This window comes from Mobula hypostoma, chromosome 24 (assembly GCF_963921235.1).
Source record: "Mobula hypostoma chromosome 24, sMobHyp1.1, whole genome shotgun sequence".
In the NCBI taxonomy this organism is placed as follows: domain Eukaryota; kingdom Metazoa; phylum Chordata; class Chondrichthyes; order Myliobatiformes; family Myliobatidae; genus Mobula; species Mobula hypostoma.
Window position 1 is genome coordinate 15,453,478 of NC_086120.1, and position 16,971 is coordinate 15,470,448.

Consider the following 16,971-nt stretch of genomic DNA (forward strand, 5'->3'; position numbering starts at 1 on the left):
TTCTGTGCTGTGATGGAGGGGGTGAATGTACAAGTTGGTGAGTGGAGTGCCAATCAATCTGATTGACAAATCCTTGTTGGTATTGAGCTTGAATATTATTAGATCTGCACACATATGGGCGAGTGGAAGATACGACAGCACAATCATGATATAGCCTGCAAGACGTACAATGATTTTGAAAGATGGGTAAGTCACTGTAGAACACCTACTCTCTGAATTTCCGTTGCAGCCACAACAGTTATATTACTGGTTCAGTGACATTTCTTGTTAGAGGTGATACCATAGATTGACTAATGACTGTGATATAAATATTTTTCAACTCCAGTGGCATTCATGAAATTGTATGAGCCTACTAGCATTTTCAATGACTCAACAAGGTGTCAATCCCCTTTAGAATGGCTAGAGAGGGGCTAAAAACTGAACACCTCAGCTGATGTGTTCCCTGGGCTTCCTCGAGTAGAATGAATCAGTGAATGTTATTTCCAAAAAGTTGCTCACACAAGTGAGTTTAGGTTGCACTTAGGAAAGGTTGAGAGGGAATTGAAAGAAGCATGCCCACATCATCATGTTCCCAATTTTTAATTTTAAAAATTATGACTTTATATCTAAGCTATGCTTAAGTCTGGAGGTGTATTTTTTCATAAAAGTTATTAATTTTCCTCTGGGCTTGACACCTCTGTCAGTTTACATTATATGGGATGGCTCATTCACTGTAATGCACAGAGGCATTGTAGATGAATATCATGAATCCAATATGATTCATTGTAGGGTAGCATGATCTCAATGAGAGGCCAGACTGATGGTTGCTCTACTTGTTATTCTGAGACAGGATGTTGCAATTAAAACAAGGCTCCTTATGTGGTGAGCTGCATATTAAACTTACACAAAATTAGACTTGCTTTTATATAGAGTTAAATCATATCCAAGAGCTGGAAATGTTAGAATCATTTTAATAAATGTGGTGACCTTCAAATGGCATTCAATAGAAAACTGATAGATGCATAGGAAAAGCACAGTGATCGGTCCCCTTTGGACGTAGACCAGCAGGATGGAGGCTTCCTTTGTCAAAACCTGCTGTTACATTACTAGTGCCACTGGCTCCGCATGCACTGTTAGTATTTTCAAGCATTGGGCAACCAGGCGACTCCCTAACCCAAGTGAACAGCACATTTGTTTGGTTTTGGCAATGGCTGCATCCAGTCAGGGAATTAGCAATGTCACTGTAGGTCGTATCCACCTCACCCTGAATGACAATTCAATACAATGTAATATAAAATTACTCAACATAACACAATGCAGTATAATTTAATGCAATGCTATGTGGATTTGGTTTAAGATGGCTGTAAGCACTTTGAGTTGGGCTTTCTAACTGTGCTCCCACTATATGGAATCCCAAAGTAAGGAACTGGCCACGAGCCAACCAGCTGGCAGAGTTTGAAATACAGTATATCAGGAAAGTTATTTTTGTACATTGGGATCAAAATATCCCCTACTTCCTTAACAAGTTATTCAAAATAAGGCACTACAGATTGATAGATTTTAGCTTAGACTGGGTGCAGGTGCAGGCAATAGAAACATTTACAATGCAGCAGATTTTGCCGTCAGAGATAACAGCGAGGCTTTACTGAAGCCTGCAGATGGGCACTCAAACCCACATATTCAAGAGCTGCCGTCCCAGTTGTGCTGCTCAGAGAAGTGGTATCTTGTGGTTTGCTTCACCATTGAAATCCAATAAAGATGTGAGATTGTTGTTTAGTACAAAGGAAATCAAATGTTGTCATTGTTATTGCGAGCAAAAGAGTCCTTTTAATAACTAACAATAGTTATTGGCTGCCAATCAATCTCTTTGGCACAAACAGTAAATATTCCAAGTGCGGAGTCATAATTCAATATTGGCATATTTAAAGATTTAAACTTTCATTTCTGGCTTTTTATTCAATTTTTGCCTCTCTATTTTTTCCATATCTGATTGACGTGAAATTCGCTGCTCTAATTTGTACTCTCTTATTATACTCTCTAATATATTCTCCCTAAATGGTAATGGGATTAGTCAGGATGGGTACCTGACGGGCTGGGCCAAAGGGGCTGTTTGTGTCTTCTCAGGTGGAGATTCTATTCCACAATCCCCCCTCACGCACCCCACTATGAATTACGCAGAGTAAAGTCTAATTAATGTTGGGATACCCTTAAATGATCTACTACAACAAAATAATTCCCATTATTGTAGAGAGCAGTATGTTAAACTTGTGCGGTATGAGTAGGGGAGTACACTTAGTGAAATGGAACTAACAGTTCGGAATACAGTTCATGTTTCATTTGACCTGAAAGTAATACTGATCTACATGAAAATACTGCTAACCTTAGTGCTCGTACACTCAGCTTAATGAGGAGAAAATGGACCAAAAAGACAGCTGTGTGTGCCTGAAGTACAACAATCCTTCAAAAAATCATCAGATAAATCATTCTACTGCTGTCGTTTTCTAAATATGCATTCTGTCTGAAGCCATTTTACTGGTTCTTTTTGTGACACGCACCATTGTCTGCTACAGTCCTGTTTATACTGTAACATGACAGTATTAGTGAATGTTCTCTGCAATACATGTTAATGTGTGAACCCGCTTCTGTGACAATTGCGATACAAGTAAACACACTGGGCAATGTTGTCATTGACAGACTGTTGCTATGGTATGTCTCCTTGAAATAAAGCAGTTGCTATGGGACTTCTTACTGCTATAAAGCTTATCTCTGCATCCACACATTTTTTCAAGAATAACAGATTTTATTCAGTGTTGAACTCGGGCAGCGTGACTTAATTAAAGACAAAGTCTCTGCAGACTGGCAACTAGCCTCTCCCCACAATTCCATCAATAGTATTTTACAATAGCTTATGACATCACCCTGTAGTTGTGACCATTTATCTTCAAATCTTAAGAAAATACCATTTCCACAGACTAGAATTATGGCAAGTGCACTCAATATCTCTGCAAAATATATTTTGACTTCCATTTATTGGATTATATGCCTATTGTGACAATGTATTAAATTACTACATGAGAATTAAAATTGTATTTGAAGCACAGGCATTGACCCACATCTATTTCCACCCTATGGAGTTTGATATGGACTGCAGAAGAGTTATTTGTTAAATAACATTTTTCGACCTTGTCTTCCAAATTCTACCAAAGTTTAACTTAATGTAAACTATTGTAAGGTGTCAGCAGAGAAGAGGTCATAGGAATAATCCTGCATAAACAATCACTGCTGTTCAGACTTTGCATTTTCAAGCCTCAAAAGAGCCACTCTGTGAATTTGGAGAAATCAATTTAGGAGTAATCCATCCCTAGCACTCCTTCATATGGCTCCCACATAAAACTAATCCCATGGTAATTTGTTTTTGTTTTTACAGTTGATTTGAACTCAGTGCAAAATACATTACCTTGACAACTTGCATATTGTTTTTTTAGAGCTACTGCTTCAGAAGTTAGAGTTCCAAGAAATTTCAAGGGAACTGTAGAAGTGTGACAAAATTAAAAAGAGGACTTTGATAGAATTGTCTTATGAGAAATTCAAGTATGGCTTGTTACCCAATAACCTTCCTCCTTTATTTTCTTTCCACTCCTCTTGCTCCGGTCAGTTCATTTACTCCTGCAGTATATTTCTTGCAGAGCAGACTTTGCTATTTCTTCGAGCCATCTCACTAATTTTTGATCCTTTGAGTGATGCTCTCTGCATTTCTCCCTCTAGTTGGTTTTTCAACTTCAAATGCACTGACCTACAAATTTGCTTTCTCCCTGCACAAGACCATGAAACCTTAAGACATAGGAGCAGAATTAGGCTATTCGACCCATCAAGTCTGATCCATCATTCCATCATGGCTGATTTATTATTCTTCTCAACTCTACTCTACTCTCTTGCCTTCTCCCTGTAACCTTTGAGGCCCTTATAATCAAGAGTCAATCAACTTTTGCATTCTCCCTGTGGAGCAATTTAAGCTAATATAATTGCCAGCCTCCTACTCTTTCCAACGAATTTGATCTTGTCATTCCTATCTAAGCCACAGGCTTTTAAAACATAGGCTTTCTGTCATATGACTTCTATATTCCAATTTATATTGCCCTCTCTCCTAATCCTATTGCTTCTAGAGAACACTCTCACAACAAAGAGCAGATCTAAGATTTCTAGTAAGAATTTTTGTTGTATCACTAAGGTGTAAAAGCTGTCTTTGCCATGAAACATCACTACACATTCAGAGAAAATTTTGTGAGCAGGAGCAAATGCAGTTTGGTCACATGTCAATGACAGATTTAGATGGAATTTCTAAGAAGGTCTTGTGTATTCAGGCTGAAGTGGTGAGGGGCTGTTCAGAACAGAAGGATACCTTGGAATTCCTGGATGTAGTGAGTCCAGGAATATAAGCTCTACAAACAGCTAGGGTGGTGGAAGATGGGTTATTGAAATGCAGTGGAAGCAGGGCAAAGATGAATGAATATTCTGGAGTTTGGTTTCTAACCTCAGGGGAACAGTAAGCTTTTATATAAAAATATTTGTTGAAGATATAATGGACGTGATCCATCATAGGTTAGAGTGTGCACAGAATATGAAAAAACTGATTTTGCTGCGAGGAAATGCCTTTTACTAGCATTGTGTGTTGTTGCATTGTACTGAGGAGTGTGAATGAAGTGCGAAACTATGCTTAGTGTAACAAAAGACAATAGACATTATGGTCAAATAAGTGGGTCTCCTTAAACCAGAACACATCAGAGAGAATATAACCACTTGAAAATTTCTTTTCTTCAAAACTCTCCAAAACTGGAAGCGAATATCTTAGACCATCCTTCTTAATTTTCTTAATTTTCAGCTTCAGTGATGTGATTATTACAAGCTGTTTTTCACACTTCAAACAGTCTGAATATGGTGGCACACCATTACTACAAAAATGCCAAGAGTATTACCAAAAGGATGCCTTGAATGCCACTTTCTGCATAGCATGACTGACCATCTTTGAGCCTCTACAAAGCCTATTGCCCCTGATTCGGATGTCATGCTTTGCACTTCCTTTCTTAGTGAAAGACAGGCTGAGCAGCCTCCAAACATTCTGGCCCTTTGTAGCTATCATGGCTCTGTAGTATCTCCATTCATACCTTCTTAATTCCTACTAAGACATTTTCCATCACATATTCTCATAGGATTACACTGAAGACTCATCCTTCCTATAAATCGCCTTCCAGAGGACCTTAGCCTAATGAAACTCTTTAGCTTCCATCCCCTTTCCTTTAGTCTGTAATTAATAACTTTTTACATTTAAGTTTGGACCTTTCCTGTAGTGCTATAATTTAAGTGGTTTGGTTCTTTAGAAAAGGATCCCAGGTGCTACAAAAAAAATGGTGCAATGAGTGTTGTCTTTGTGTGGATGGTATATTGTAATATATTAATAGAATAATAAAAAGAATCATGGAAGCTTATGTGATAGAAAGAGGCTAGTCATCCAACTGAGTCCATAGATCCGTGCTAGACATGTTCCGCCAGAAGCTCAATCAAAAATTTTCCCCATATCGACTGCTTATTTCCTGATGTTCAACAGGTATCAAGCTGCACAAAAGCTAAAGGTCACAATGTCCATTCTGCACACTCTATGGGGCTGTAATGTGGTCACAGCAGGAGATGCAGGTGACAGAGATATGTTTCCTGTGAAGAATTGATGCTCTGAAACAATTTTTGTCTTTTTGCTGTGCATTTCATGCTGATGGTGTGACAAATAAAAGTACAAAGGATATCAGCGAGCTGCAAACCCAAGCAGCGATATTCCATTTACTCTGTAAAAGCTGAATTGAATGGACGGGCAATTTCAAAGCTAACTCCCCAGGAATTCATTAATCTCAGATATTATTTCTTCAGGTTTCTTGTTATTTTGACAACTGACCCACAATGGCGAGGAAATGGTCTGGTGGGTATTTTCTTTCTCCAAACAAAAAATGGATGCTGACTTTATTTAAATTAGTACTGATGGGTTTTTCTTAATGAGCACTGTATGCAAATTACAGAGCCTGATTTTCACTAGGGTGTGCCAAACACAATTTCAATTGCATTTGGAATGAGCTTATTGACTCAATGCTTATTTATGCTAAATTATTAACAAGAAATCTGACAAAATACTTTCGGGGAGGTACAACGGTGCAGCTGGTAGAGCTGCGGCCTTTTCGCTTCAGAGGCCCAAGTTCAATCTTGACCTTGGGTGCTGTTGGCGTGGAGACCGCAGGTTTTCCCTTTGACTGTGTGGGATTGCCCTAGGTGCTGGTGGGTCCAATGATTGAACGCTATGCATCTTCCCCCAGTGTGTAAATGAATGGTAAAATTTGGAGGACGTTGATGAGAACATGTAGAGAATAAAAGAGATGGGATTAATGTAGGTTTAGTGTAAATGGGTGGTTGATGGTGAGCAGGGAGTTGGTGGGCCAAATGCCCTGTCTCCATGCTGCATCTGTCAGTGACTGACCCGGCACGGTCTAGAATAACACTGCACTTTGTAAACTGTTGTCCAGGCTTTGAAGCTTAGACTGTGTAGAATTGGCTGACTTTAGGGATGCAGAATATGGGGTACAACAAGATTGCCTTGGTGTAGGTCTGAATGAAAGTAATCGCCGGAGAGCTGGACATGAAGAAGTTGGTTGAGGAAGGTTGTTTCCAGATACTTTCTCAGACAGGAGGAAAACAGGGTTCTCAAATTCTAGGAACACACAAAAAACGCTGGTGAACACAACACGTCAGGCAGCTTCTATAGGAAGAAATACAGTCGACGTTTCGGGCCGAGACCCTTTGTCAGGACTAACTGAAAGAAGAGATAGTAAGAGATTTGAAATTCTCAAATTCTATTTGACTAGATTTTCAAATAGGGAGTGATGCATATGAAAAGGAGTGCAGACAAAGAGAATGTCTCAATAATAGTATAATTGAGTCATCTGTGCCCCATGGATTGGCATCAAGCTCGATGCCCTTTATTAGGCAGATAACAACCTGAACTAGCAGATCAGAAATGAAGTTTCAAAGTTTCTGCAAGGCACAAATGGAGTAAGAAGTAAGAAAGAAGATAGCAGACATCTGGGATACCTGAAGTACTGATGAAAATGGCTGGTAAAGTGGAAGAGTTATTGTATTTTGGCTAGTGGAAAGAGAAGATTCAACAGAAACAAAAGTGGAATTCAGGAACAGAGAAATCTTTATCATTATACTCAAAACTTTGAAAATGGAAAATGAAAAACTGAAGTGGCTGCCAGGTGCATTGAGTACAAGACCAAAATGAAAATAGATAGGTTATGATACATTTTGTACAAAGGTTATGCATCAGCTGAATACCAGATTTCAATGTGAGACTATGAGAGACTTCAGGGAAGATACCATGAGGGATTTTAGTTATATGGGAGACTCCAGAAGCCAGTAATTTTCTGAGCAGAGAAAGACCCAGAGAAATCAGTCCTTTCCATCCTCTGCTCCCCATCTCAACACTTTCCCCTGCAACTGTAGGAGTTGTAACATCTCTCCCTTCACCTCCATCCAGAGTCCTAAACAGCTCTTCCAAGTGAGAAGGAGGTTCTCCAGCACCTCTTCCAACTTTATTGATTGCATTTGTCATTTGTACTGTGCTCTCCTCAATGCTGCAGAAGCCAAGTGTAAATGATTGTTTTGTAGAACACTTGAGTTCTGTCTGCACCAGCCAGACTTGAACTACAGGTTACATGCCATTTTAACTTTCCTTCCCACCGCAACACGTGCCGGCTTGCCCCTGGTCTTCTCTATTGCTATGGAGAGGTAGATGCAAATAGGAAGAGCAACATCTCATATTTTATTTACTTATTGAGAGACTGTAGCCTTTCCGGCCCTTTAAGCCATATCAACTTCCTCTACAGATTCTGCTTGGCATGTCCAGTCTTCCAGAGATTGTTTTTCTTGTTCAGAGAAATTAACAAAGGTGTTCAACATTATGAAGGCCTTTATAAAATCTATGGAATATTGAACAGTGCAGATGAGGAAGAAGCCTTTCGGCCCACATTGTTTCTACTGACCATTATGCCAACCTGAACTATCTCATCTGCTTCCACAGGTTTTATATACCTCCATTCGCTGCTTGCTCATATGTACCTGCCTGAATGCTTCTTAGACATTGCTATCATATCTGCTTCCACCATTTCCTCTGGCAGCATGTTTCAGACACCTACCACACCCAATGTAAAAAATAATGCCTTGTAGATCTCCCATAATCCTACCCTTTCCCATCTTAAAGCTACGCCCTTAAGCATTTGACATTTCTCACACAGGGGAACAGACTACTGCTCTGGGGAAAATCATCAAAGTCTAAATTACAATCGAAATCTGAGTAACATCGCCTTTTAGATAATACTCTAATCCAGGAAATATCCCAGTGAACCTCTTTTGCACCATCTACAATGCCTTAATATCCTTCCTGTGATGCTTTGATTGAATTCTTTGGGGAAAAAAATCCTTGAATAAACTTGAGAGTTGAAAACAGGATACCAGATAATCAACAAAAAGGGGGAAACTGAGAACTAACTTTAAACCATAAATTAGATGACTATATCACCCCCAAAAAATGGCAGAAGCAGAATAAATGGTAACTTTCAAAAGAGACTTGGGTAAATACTGGCAGAAGGAACAAATGGAGAGTTATGGGAGAATGTACAGGAGAATGGGACTAAAGTAACAGCTTCAAGAGATGAAACACCCCTGTGGTTTCCTTTTGTGTTGTATTGTGAGATACAACAAAAGTTTTTCCATTTGAGTGATGTATTGGAGCATCCACAGATTTGAGGAAATGGCTAAGAAGAAAGAAGGCATACACAAGCACCTACTGAGAAGGAAGACAAAATATCATCCCATCAAATTTCTACGATTCGTGTGTTTGTAGCTGTGATATTCTCAAGTGAGTCTTTAGTTGCAGTGGATGAAAATGACAGAAAATGGAGATGTGTGGAAAAACAATACTATCAGTAATCTAATCACACCACCAAAAGAATGGGGTGGCTTTAATTCATCCCTCAATTACCATTTCAACACAAGAGCATAAACAACTGCAAACGATGGTCGAATGCAAAAGATCCTCCTGGCGATTAACATAATAGCAAAGTTTTTTTTGTCCTATTGGACTTCTGCACATTATCCATTACAGAGCTGTTCATTATGTTGATTCTGTACTTACTTTGTTATAAAGCATTTCGTCTGCCACTGGTGCATCCAAATCCACACTGTATAGATGATCCCTGTGAACGAAACAAGAGCCTCATTAACTTGTGGAACAACTAATACAATATTTACATCTGATTACTAATGCTGCATTAGAGAGAGCAAGAGAACATTCTAATATGCACAGCTCAATTGCCCTAAAGTGGTGGTTAATGCATCTTCCCTTGAAGGCTAATAGTTACTTCAATATCATCATTGTTCTAAACTAGATCCTAGATTTTGGTCAAGGGGCCACTTGAATTGAAAGACATTACCTTTATTGCTCCCTATACAAGTATTTTCCCTACTTGTCTCCAGAAGATGTTGCATTTTACTGGACTGCAATTGTAGGAATATGGAATCCCTCAGCTTTCTCAGAGGTAGTTTTTAGGTGGAATATTTGAATGATGAGGAAAAAACAAGGCAGAATTATATACACTTATCTTGTATTTAGCCACATACTCATTTCAAAAATAACACAAAACAGAAAATGTAAATACTCAGCAAGTCAGGCTGCATCTGTGGGAAGAGAAACAGTTAATGTTTCTGGCCAAAGATTCTTTGTCAGAACGGGGAACTCATTAAGGTACAGGGAAGTTGGGATGGAGGAATGTGTCCGCTGGGACTCAGTTCAAGTGAGAACACAGTCAAAAGAACGTAAACATTCTTGGAGATACAACAGGCAGGAGGTCCCACACCTCCAGATAAAAGAACAGCAAGCTCCCTTCAACCATTCAGTTCAAGTACAACCCTAATTACTACAACTTAGCAACGCAATGATCGCTTGGATCACTTTGCACTAAAGTGGAGTTTTTTTTTGTTCTAATTGTGTTCTTTCTCTTGAAAAAAAAGTATGATTTATGTTAATGTTTTTCTTGTGAATGCTGCTTATTTGATACTACGTACCTGTGATGCTGCTGCAAGTAAATTTTTCATTGCAGCTGTGCATATACAGTATATACTTGTAAACTTGACAATAAACTCAACATGACTTTGACTTTAAAGCAGAGGACATACGCAATCCGACCTAACAGGGATCTCTTCCTGCACTGTATTTTGCAACTTCTACTCTTCCCATTCATTCACTGACCAAGCAACCTTGTTTACAGCCAATCCCAATGGTTTCAACTCCCCTTCCCCACCCTTCTTGTAGACCTGCTTTGGAATGCTTCCCAGGTCTGTCAAAGAGTCTACAAACTGAAATTTTAACTCGGTTTCTCTTCCCACAGCTGTGGCCCAGCCTGCAGAGTGCATCCAGCATTTTCTGTGTTTTTTTTAAATTTTAGATTTCCTCCCCATACTAACCAATTTTTACAGGAGCACCATTGAGAATGTCTTGCATCACTATCTGGAATGGCAATTGTAAGGCATCTGACTGCAAGGCCCAATAAAGGATTGAGAAAACTGCTGAGAGGATCATTGGGGTCTCTCTTCCATTCATCAGAGATATTTACCAGGAATGCTGTGTATGCAGGGCCCTTAGATTTGTCCATCATCCCTTCCATTTGCCAACAATCTCTTTGACACCCTACCATCAACCAGGAGGTAGCACAGCATCAGGACAGGAACTGTTAGAACGGGAAACAGCTTCTTTCCCCAGGCTGCATGACTTCTGAACTCTGCCACCACCTAGGTTACATCATGGAAGCGTCAGTAGCATTGTACTGTTTACTTTTTAACTTGTGTCATAAATGCACCTTATTATTTGTTAATTTATTTGTGGTAATACTACTTCATGTGTTATGTGTGAGAGTTATATGTACTATGTTGTGCACCTTGGTCTGGAGGAACGTTGTTTCATTTGGTGGGATACATGCATATGGTTTAATGAACAATAAAATTGAACTTTGACTTGAACTTCATCTGCAGTTTATTTGATTTTATGAATAAATAAGAGCAGATTGGGTAAAGGTCTGCTTCCCTAACTCACTGGTGTTGATAGATGTGGAGGTGCTTACAATGTGAATGGAGAGCAAACAGTAAATTCAAAAACTAGTTTTGGGGCAGGAGAGGTTTGTTAGCATTGATGGGGGAGGGTGTGGTGGTGAGGAGTAGTAGCAGACTCATAATTGTCAGGGAAGATACCTACAAAACAATGTGCTTGCTGGCATGCTATAGAATCAAACCACCAACTGAAATGGAATGGGATTTATGTTGTGATGGTTGGGTGAGAGATGAGACTCTTTGAGCACCATTGGAAGGGAGAAGAAATCAGCTAAATTTTCAGGTTGTAGTGTTGGGGAGGGAGAAGGCAAGGAAATGAGTGTTTGGAGGAAGGGATTAAGCTGGAGAGAACTGAAGATTTACTCAACTTAGTAGTGTAAGCAGCTTTATGTCTTTGGAGTCTATGATTGTTCAGTAAAAGACTATATTGGTGCTCCTATGATACACAAAGAAAATTCTGGAGAAATTGTTGTGTATTTAATATTTGGGTATAAATTTCTTGGTAGCAATGCCAGTAGTGTTTCCAAGAGCCTTCACCGCAGCCTCGCAGACTGCTGATGTTTTGAGAAACCTCTTCTCAAGGACTGGTATTCCAGAACAGTTAGTTAGTGACAATGGATCACAATTTGTTGTGGAACAGTTTCAGTCATTCTTGAAAATGAATAGAAAAAGACAAAGAATTTACCGTGCCACTCAGTTACAAATAGCTTGGCAGCAAAGTTTGTCCAGAGTGTAAAGAATGCACTGTGAGCAATGTCAGTGGAAGTCACTACACTCAATCAGAAGCTTGCCAATTTCTTCCTTGCATATCACAATGCAGTACACTCCACAACCAACAACCTACTAGCTATGCTGTTGCTAGGTCATCCCTTGCGTTCATGCTTGGATCTCCTCAAGAACAATCTCAAAAGGAGTATGCAGGACAAACAACTGAGACAAACTGAGGGTTCCTCAAACAAGGAAGTTCAATGTTTCGCTCCTGGACAAGCAGTCCTGGTGAGGGATTACAGAGGTGATCTAAAGTGGGTACTTGGAAAGATCAAGGACAGAACTGGGCCACCCTTCTGAACACTGGAGATTGCGTCTGATATCATTTGGAGATGACACATCAATCAGTTGAGGACAGCAGTCAATTGTTAGAGAAGAAAGGTACCCAGAGCTGTCAGAACCACTTCCTGCAGTCCCTGAGTCAACTCCTATAACCACTATGGAGGAGGCCCCAGAACCTGAGATTGTTTCACCTGCCAAGCACAGTGACCTCCCCCCCTCCCTTGTTATCCTACAAGAGTAAGATATCCCCCACAGCGATTAGACGTTCTGGCCTGAGTGGAACAATTTAAAATTTACTATGCTGTGGATGAATACAACATAGTTGCATTCCTATCCCATCCTGTGTAACTCTTCCAGGTCAATGCAGCGTAAATAAATGTTGAATAAAGTGTCCACTGCTTAGGATAGGAAACAGCTTCTTCCCGCAGGCTCTAAGACTACTGAACTCCCTGACACCACCCAGGTCTCATCATGTATGAAGTGCCATCAGCATTATACTGTTAACTTTTCAAACTTGTGCTGTAAATGCACCTAATATTTGTTAATTTATTTGTAGTAGTATTACTTTATGTATAATGTGTGTGAGTTATATGTACTGTGATGTGAACCTTGGTCCCGAGGAACTTCGCTTCATTTGGTAGTACACAGCTGAATGACAATAAGCCTGAACTTGATCTTAAACTTGATAAGGAAGTTTTTGCTCTTCTACTCTGACAATGCAACTTGGATTCAATCTAACATCATCACCACCCAACACCTCACCCATTCTTGACTCATGAATCTCTCCAACATGAGCATTGTCTTGCTTATCAATAGGTCTAAATCATTGGATACAGCAGAAATTTTAGTTTGAATATCATGAGCATATTTTAGGAAATCCTGGCTGAGACCTACTCTGTACACATTACTTTACATGCTTTTCTTTTAAAGCAAAGAATATCACCTTAAAAATTGAAAAGCAATGCTCTTGCAGATTTTTAGTGTTCCTGACATACATGAATGATGGATGTATGAATCAAATTGTTTTAGTTTTTAAAGGCTCGAGAAAGAAACACACTGTTGTGGGCCAGCTTTCCACTAGTTTATGTCCATTTTGAATTTTGGCATATTTTAATAAGATAGGAGACTTTTTTTTTTGAAATTGGCCAATAGAATCAGCTTTGACTACAAATTCTGGATTGAACCACTGATGAAACTTCAGCCAGTCAATCCAAATGGAGCTATGTTATGGAATGGACGTCCATTAGATTCTGAAAGACTGGGTACTTTGGTCCGCAAAGATCCAAGATTCTGGAGCTGAGGTACAAATTTATCTCTGGCCTTTTACTCTGAACCGGAATTATAATATTCACCACTGTGTATAATCTCCTTTTGATATTTGACTCTGTTGAGGCAAATACCATGGAGTTAGGGACACAAGCAAACTTTTATCTTGTAAAGTGAAGAGTCTGCTCTCTACTACCACAGGTGCTGAGGTTTATCATTTGGGAAGCGATGCTGTCTGATGCCTAGCCACTCCTTACATGGTAGTGTACATCTTAATGAACTTGATAAATACACCAATCATGCTGACAGTAATGAAAATGCTTCCCAGATGCCAGTGCCAGTGAAGATGCCACATACTCAGTTCTCACTCCTACCTTGGTGCTAGTCGAAGCAAGACACACAAGTGCTGGAGGAGATCAGTAGGCCAGGTAGCATCTATGAAAAAGAGTAAACAGTCAACATTTCAGGGTGATACCCCTCATCAGGTATTTCCCTCCATTACTCTTTACTCTTTTCCATAGATGCTGCCTGGCCTGCTGAGTTCCTCCAGCATTTTGTCTGTGTTGGTTAGATTTCCAGCATCTGCAGATTTCTCATTTTGGTGCTGGACCACCAGGTTTGAGACTGGTTGTAATGTTCTCCAAACATACTCTTTTTCTTATGGGGACCCCTGATCTCTGCCATTCCAAAGCTGTGCAATGACTTGAACCACAGCCTTTGCTGGGTCAGTCTGGTCTTCCCTTTCTCTGTGCAAGGCACACAAGGAAGCAAAGGCAGAGGACCTACTTTGGCTGACCAGTCAGGTCCCAGTTTAAGAGTGAGGGAGTTTGCACTCAGTGTCAGACTCCTCTTCACATCAGTCATAAATCTTCATGGATACTTCCTCCTGTCATGACCGACCACTCTCTCCCTTTGTCTCTTCTTTACCAAATCTTCTCAAGGATTTGGAAGTTGGCTCATGGAAATTGGACTGGTCTTTAAGGCAAACGTGGCTCTTACCAGGATCTGATTTTCCAGCTGATGCCTTTCAGGAACGAACGAAACATCAGACCAGTGCAATTCCCTGTCAGTGAGCTGAGCAGTTTTATTTACCTGCTGCTCCTCAAGCTACAGACTTGAGCTCCATTGAAAATCTGGACGTTAATTTCCAATCACAAATGCACAGCATTCTATTTTGCACCATATTTGCACTGAAGAGCCTCCAATGGACATTTACATGAGATTGACTGAATGAGTTTTGGCAGATTCAGCCATACTGGATATCATGTCCAGGATTTGGCGCACACCTGCGCTCCTCGTCCTCATAAATGTGTCAACTGGTCATATTACACTTGCATTAGTTTACAAATCAAAGCCTGCCAAAGTCAATCTACATCGTTCAATTAAAGCAGTATTTTCCAGAAACTTTTGTAGTCATTTGAACTTCAGATGTACACAACTCGCTTGTTTAAAAGGCACTTAGACAGGCATATGGACAGGAAAAAAACAACATTAAAAGGATATGCGCCAAATACAGTTAAAGGGAGTATCTCTGACAGGTAAATTGGTCAGAATAGAGTCAGAAGAGCCCATTAGTGTTGTTCTTTTTATGCTGATATTGCCTCATACCTGATGCTCTTATCTTGGAGTCAAACAAAATATGGCCAATATGATGCAGCATAATTTTAAGGTGATTGCTGGAAAGTGTAGAGGTGCTTATCAGAGGCAAGTTTTCTTTTCCACAGTGCCATGGGAAGTGGTAGAGGCAGATACATTTGAAATATTTAAGAAACTCTTGATAGGCACGTGGATGATAGGAAAATGGAGGACTATATAGTAGGGAAGGGTTAGATTGATCTTAGTGTCAGCACAACATCATGGGTGAAAGGGCCTGTACTATGTTGTAATACTTTATGTTCTATCTGCAGGTTTGGGCTCTAAACCAAGACTTGAGAAGCACATTTGCACACTTCAATAGAGTATTGACTGTTACTACATTGTAGGTAAAGCCTTCATTTCGATAAGGCGTTAAACCAGCAGTCCTCTCACATGGACATACACACTCTGTACCCTCAAAGGACGAGGAGCAGCAAATTCCAGCTGGTGCCCTTAACTAAATATTTATCCTTGAGACAATCCTATCAAGTTAAATAGGTCTTTAATTTGCAATATTTTCATAGATCATTAATGTGCTCAAATTTGTTTGAAAAACAGTTCTGCTGGCTTTTTAATTTTCCTATTCCCTGTAACATTTTGCATGAAATGACTTCTTCAGCTATTTTATATCTACACCTAGAAACACTGTGGCCACTTGCTCGTTGAGGCAAATATCTAAATCAGTCAATCATGTGGCAGCAACTCAATGAGTAAATGCATAGAAGCATGCAGACGTGGTCAAGAGGTTCAGTTGTTCAGACCACACATCAGAATGGGGAAGAAAGTTGATCTAAGTGACTTTGACTGTGGAATGATTGTTGATGCCAGACGGGGTGGTTTGAGTATCTCAGAATCTGGGATTTTCATGCACAACAGTCTCTGACGTTTACAAAGTTTCATGCAAAGCACAAAAAAAAACATCCAGTGAGGGGCAGTTCTGAGTGGTGAAAGTGCCTTGTTAATGTGAGTGGTCAGAGGCAAATTGCTAGGCTGGTTCAGGTTGATATGAAGGCAACAGTATCTCAAATAACCATGTGTTAAAATAGCAGTGTATGCAGGAGATTCACTGAACGCATGACATGTCAAACCTTGAAGTAGATGCCCTAGAACAGCAGAGGACCATGAACATACACTCAGAGGTACCAGATAAAATTATATTGAGCATATTTCCTTATATTTAGGAAGCTCATGGGTAGGTACATGGAGAATCAAAGCTTGGAGGGATGTGGGCTGAATGCAAGAAATTGGGAAGAACTGGGTGGGCATGGACTCATTGGAGCAAAAGGCCTATATCCACACAGTATTGCTCTATGACTCCATGCTCTACTCTAAGCCTCGGCAACATAGTGGTCAGTGCAAAACTATTACAGCTTGGGGCGTCGGAGTTCCGAGTTCAATTCCTGCACCATCTGTAAGGAGTTTGTACGTTCTCCTCGTCACCACATGGAGTTCCTCCCGGTGCTCCTATTTCCAAACACATACAGGTTAGTAGGTTAATTGGTCATTGTAAATTGTGCTGTGATTAGATTGGGGTTAAATAGGTGAGTTACGTGGTGGTGCAGTCTGTTGGGCTAGAAGGGCCTGTTCCATGCTGTATCTCCAAATAAAAATAAAACAAATATGTGTTCATAATCTTCTATACTATAAACCAGCTTTCAGATCAATCACTCATACCATCTAACATGATTCTCTAGATTGCTCACTTATGTTGAAGCTTTTTACAAACACAGGGCCTCTTCCAATGTTGCTGATGTTGTCATATAGGCCCAGATCATGAATATTTGCGTAGTTCATGCAAGTCAAATTGCAACCTGGAGCTCATACAAAAATGTGTCAGTGCCCGTG

At 39.9% G+C, this 16,971-nt stretch overlaps 1 protein-coding gene across 3 annotated transcripts in view; it reads right to left on the reverse strand.

Annotated features, from left to right (window-relative positions):
* Positions 1-16,971, reverse strand: part of sema6bb (sema domain, transmembrane domain (TM), and cytoplasmic domain, (semaphorin) 6Bb) — a 576,599-nt gene that overhangs the window by 252,728 nt on the left and 306,900 nt on the right. For 2 of the 3 annotated variants that reach the window (XM_063032161.1, XM_063032162.1), the window contains one exon: positions 9,209-9,269. In XM_063032161.1, coding sequence (XP_062888231.1) covers positions 9,209-9,269 — 61 coding nt within the window. Of the gene's footprint in view, positions 1-9,208; positions 9,270-13,865; positions 13,927-16,971 lie in introns of all 3 variants that reach the window. The other variant, XM_063032163.1, reaches the window with a different exon arrangement.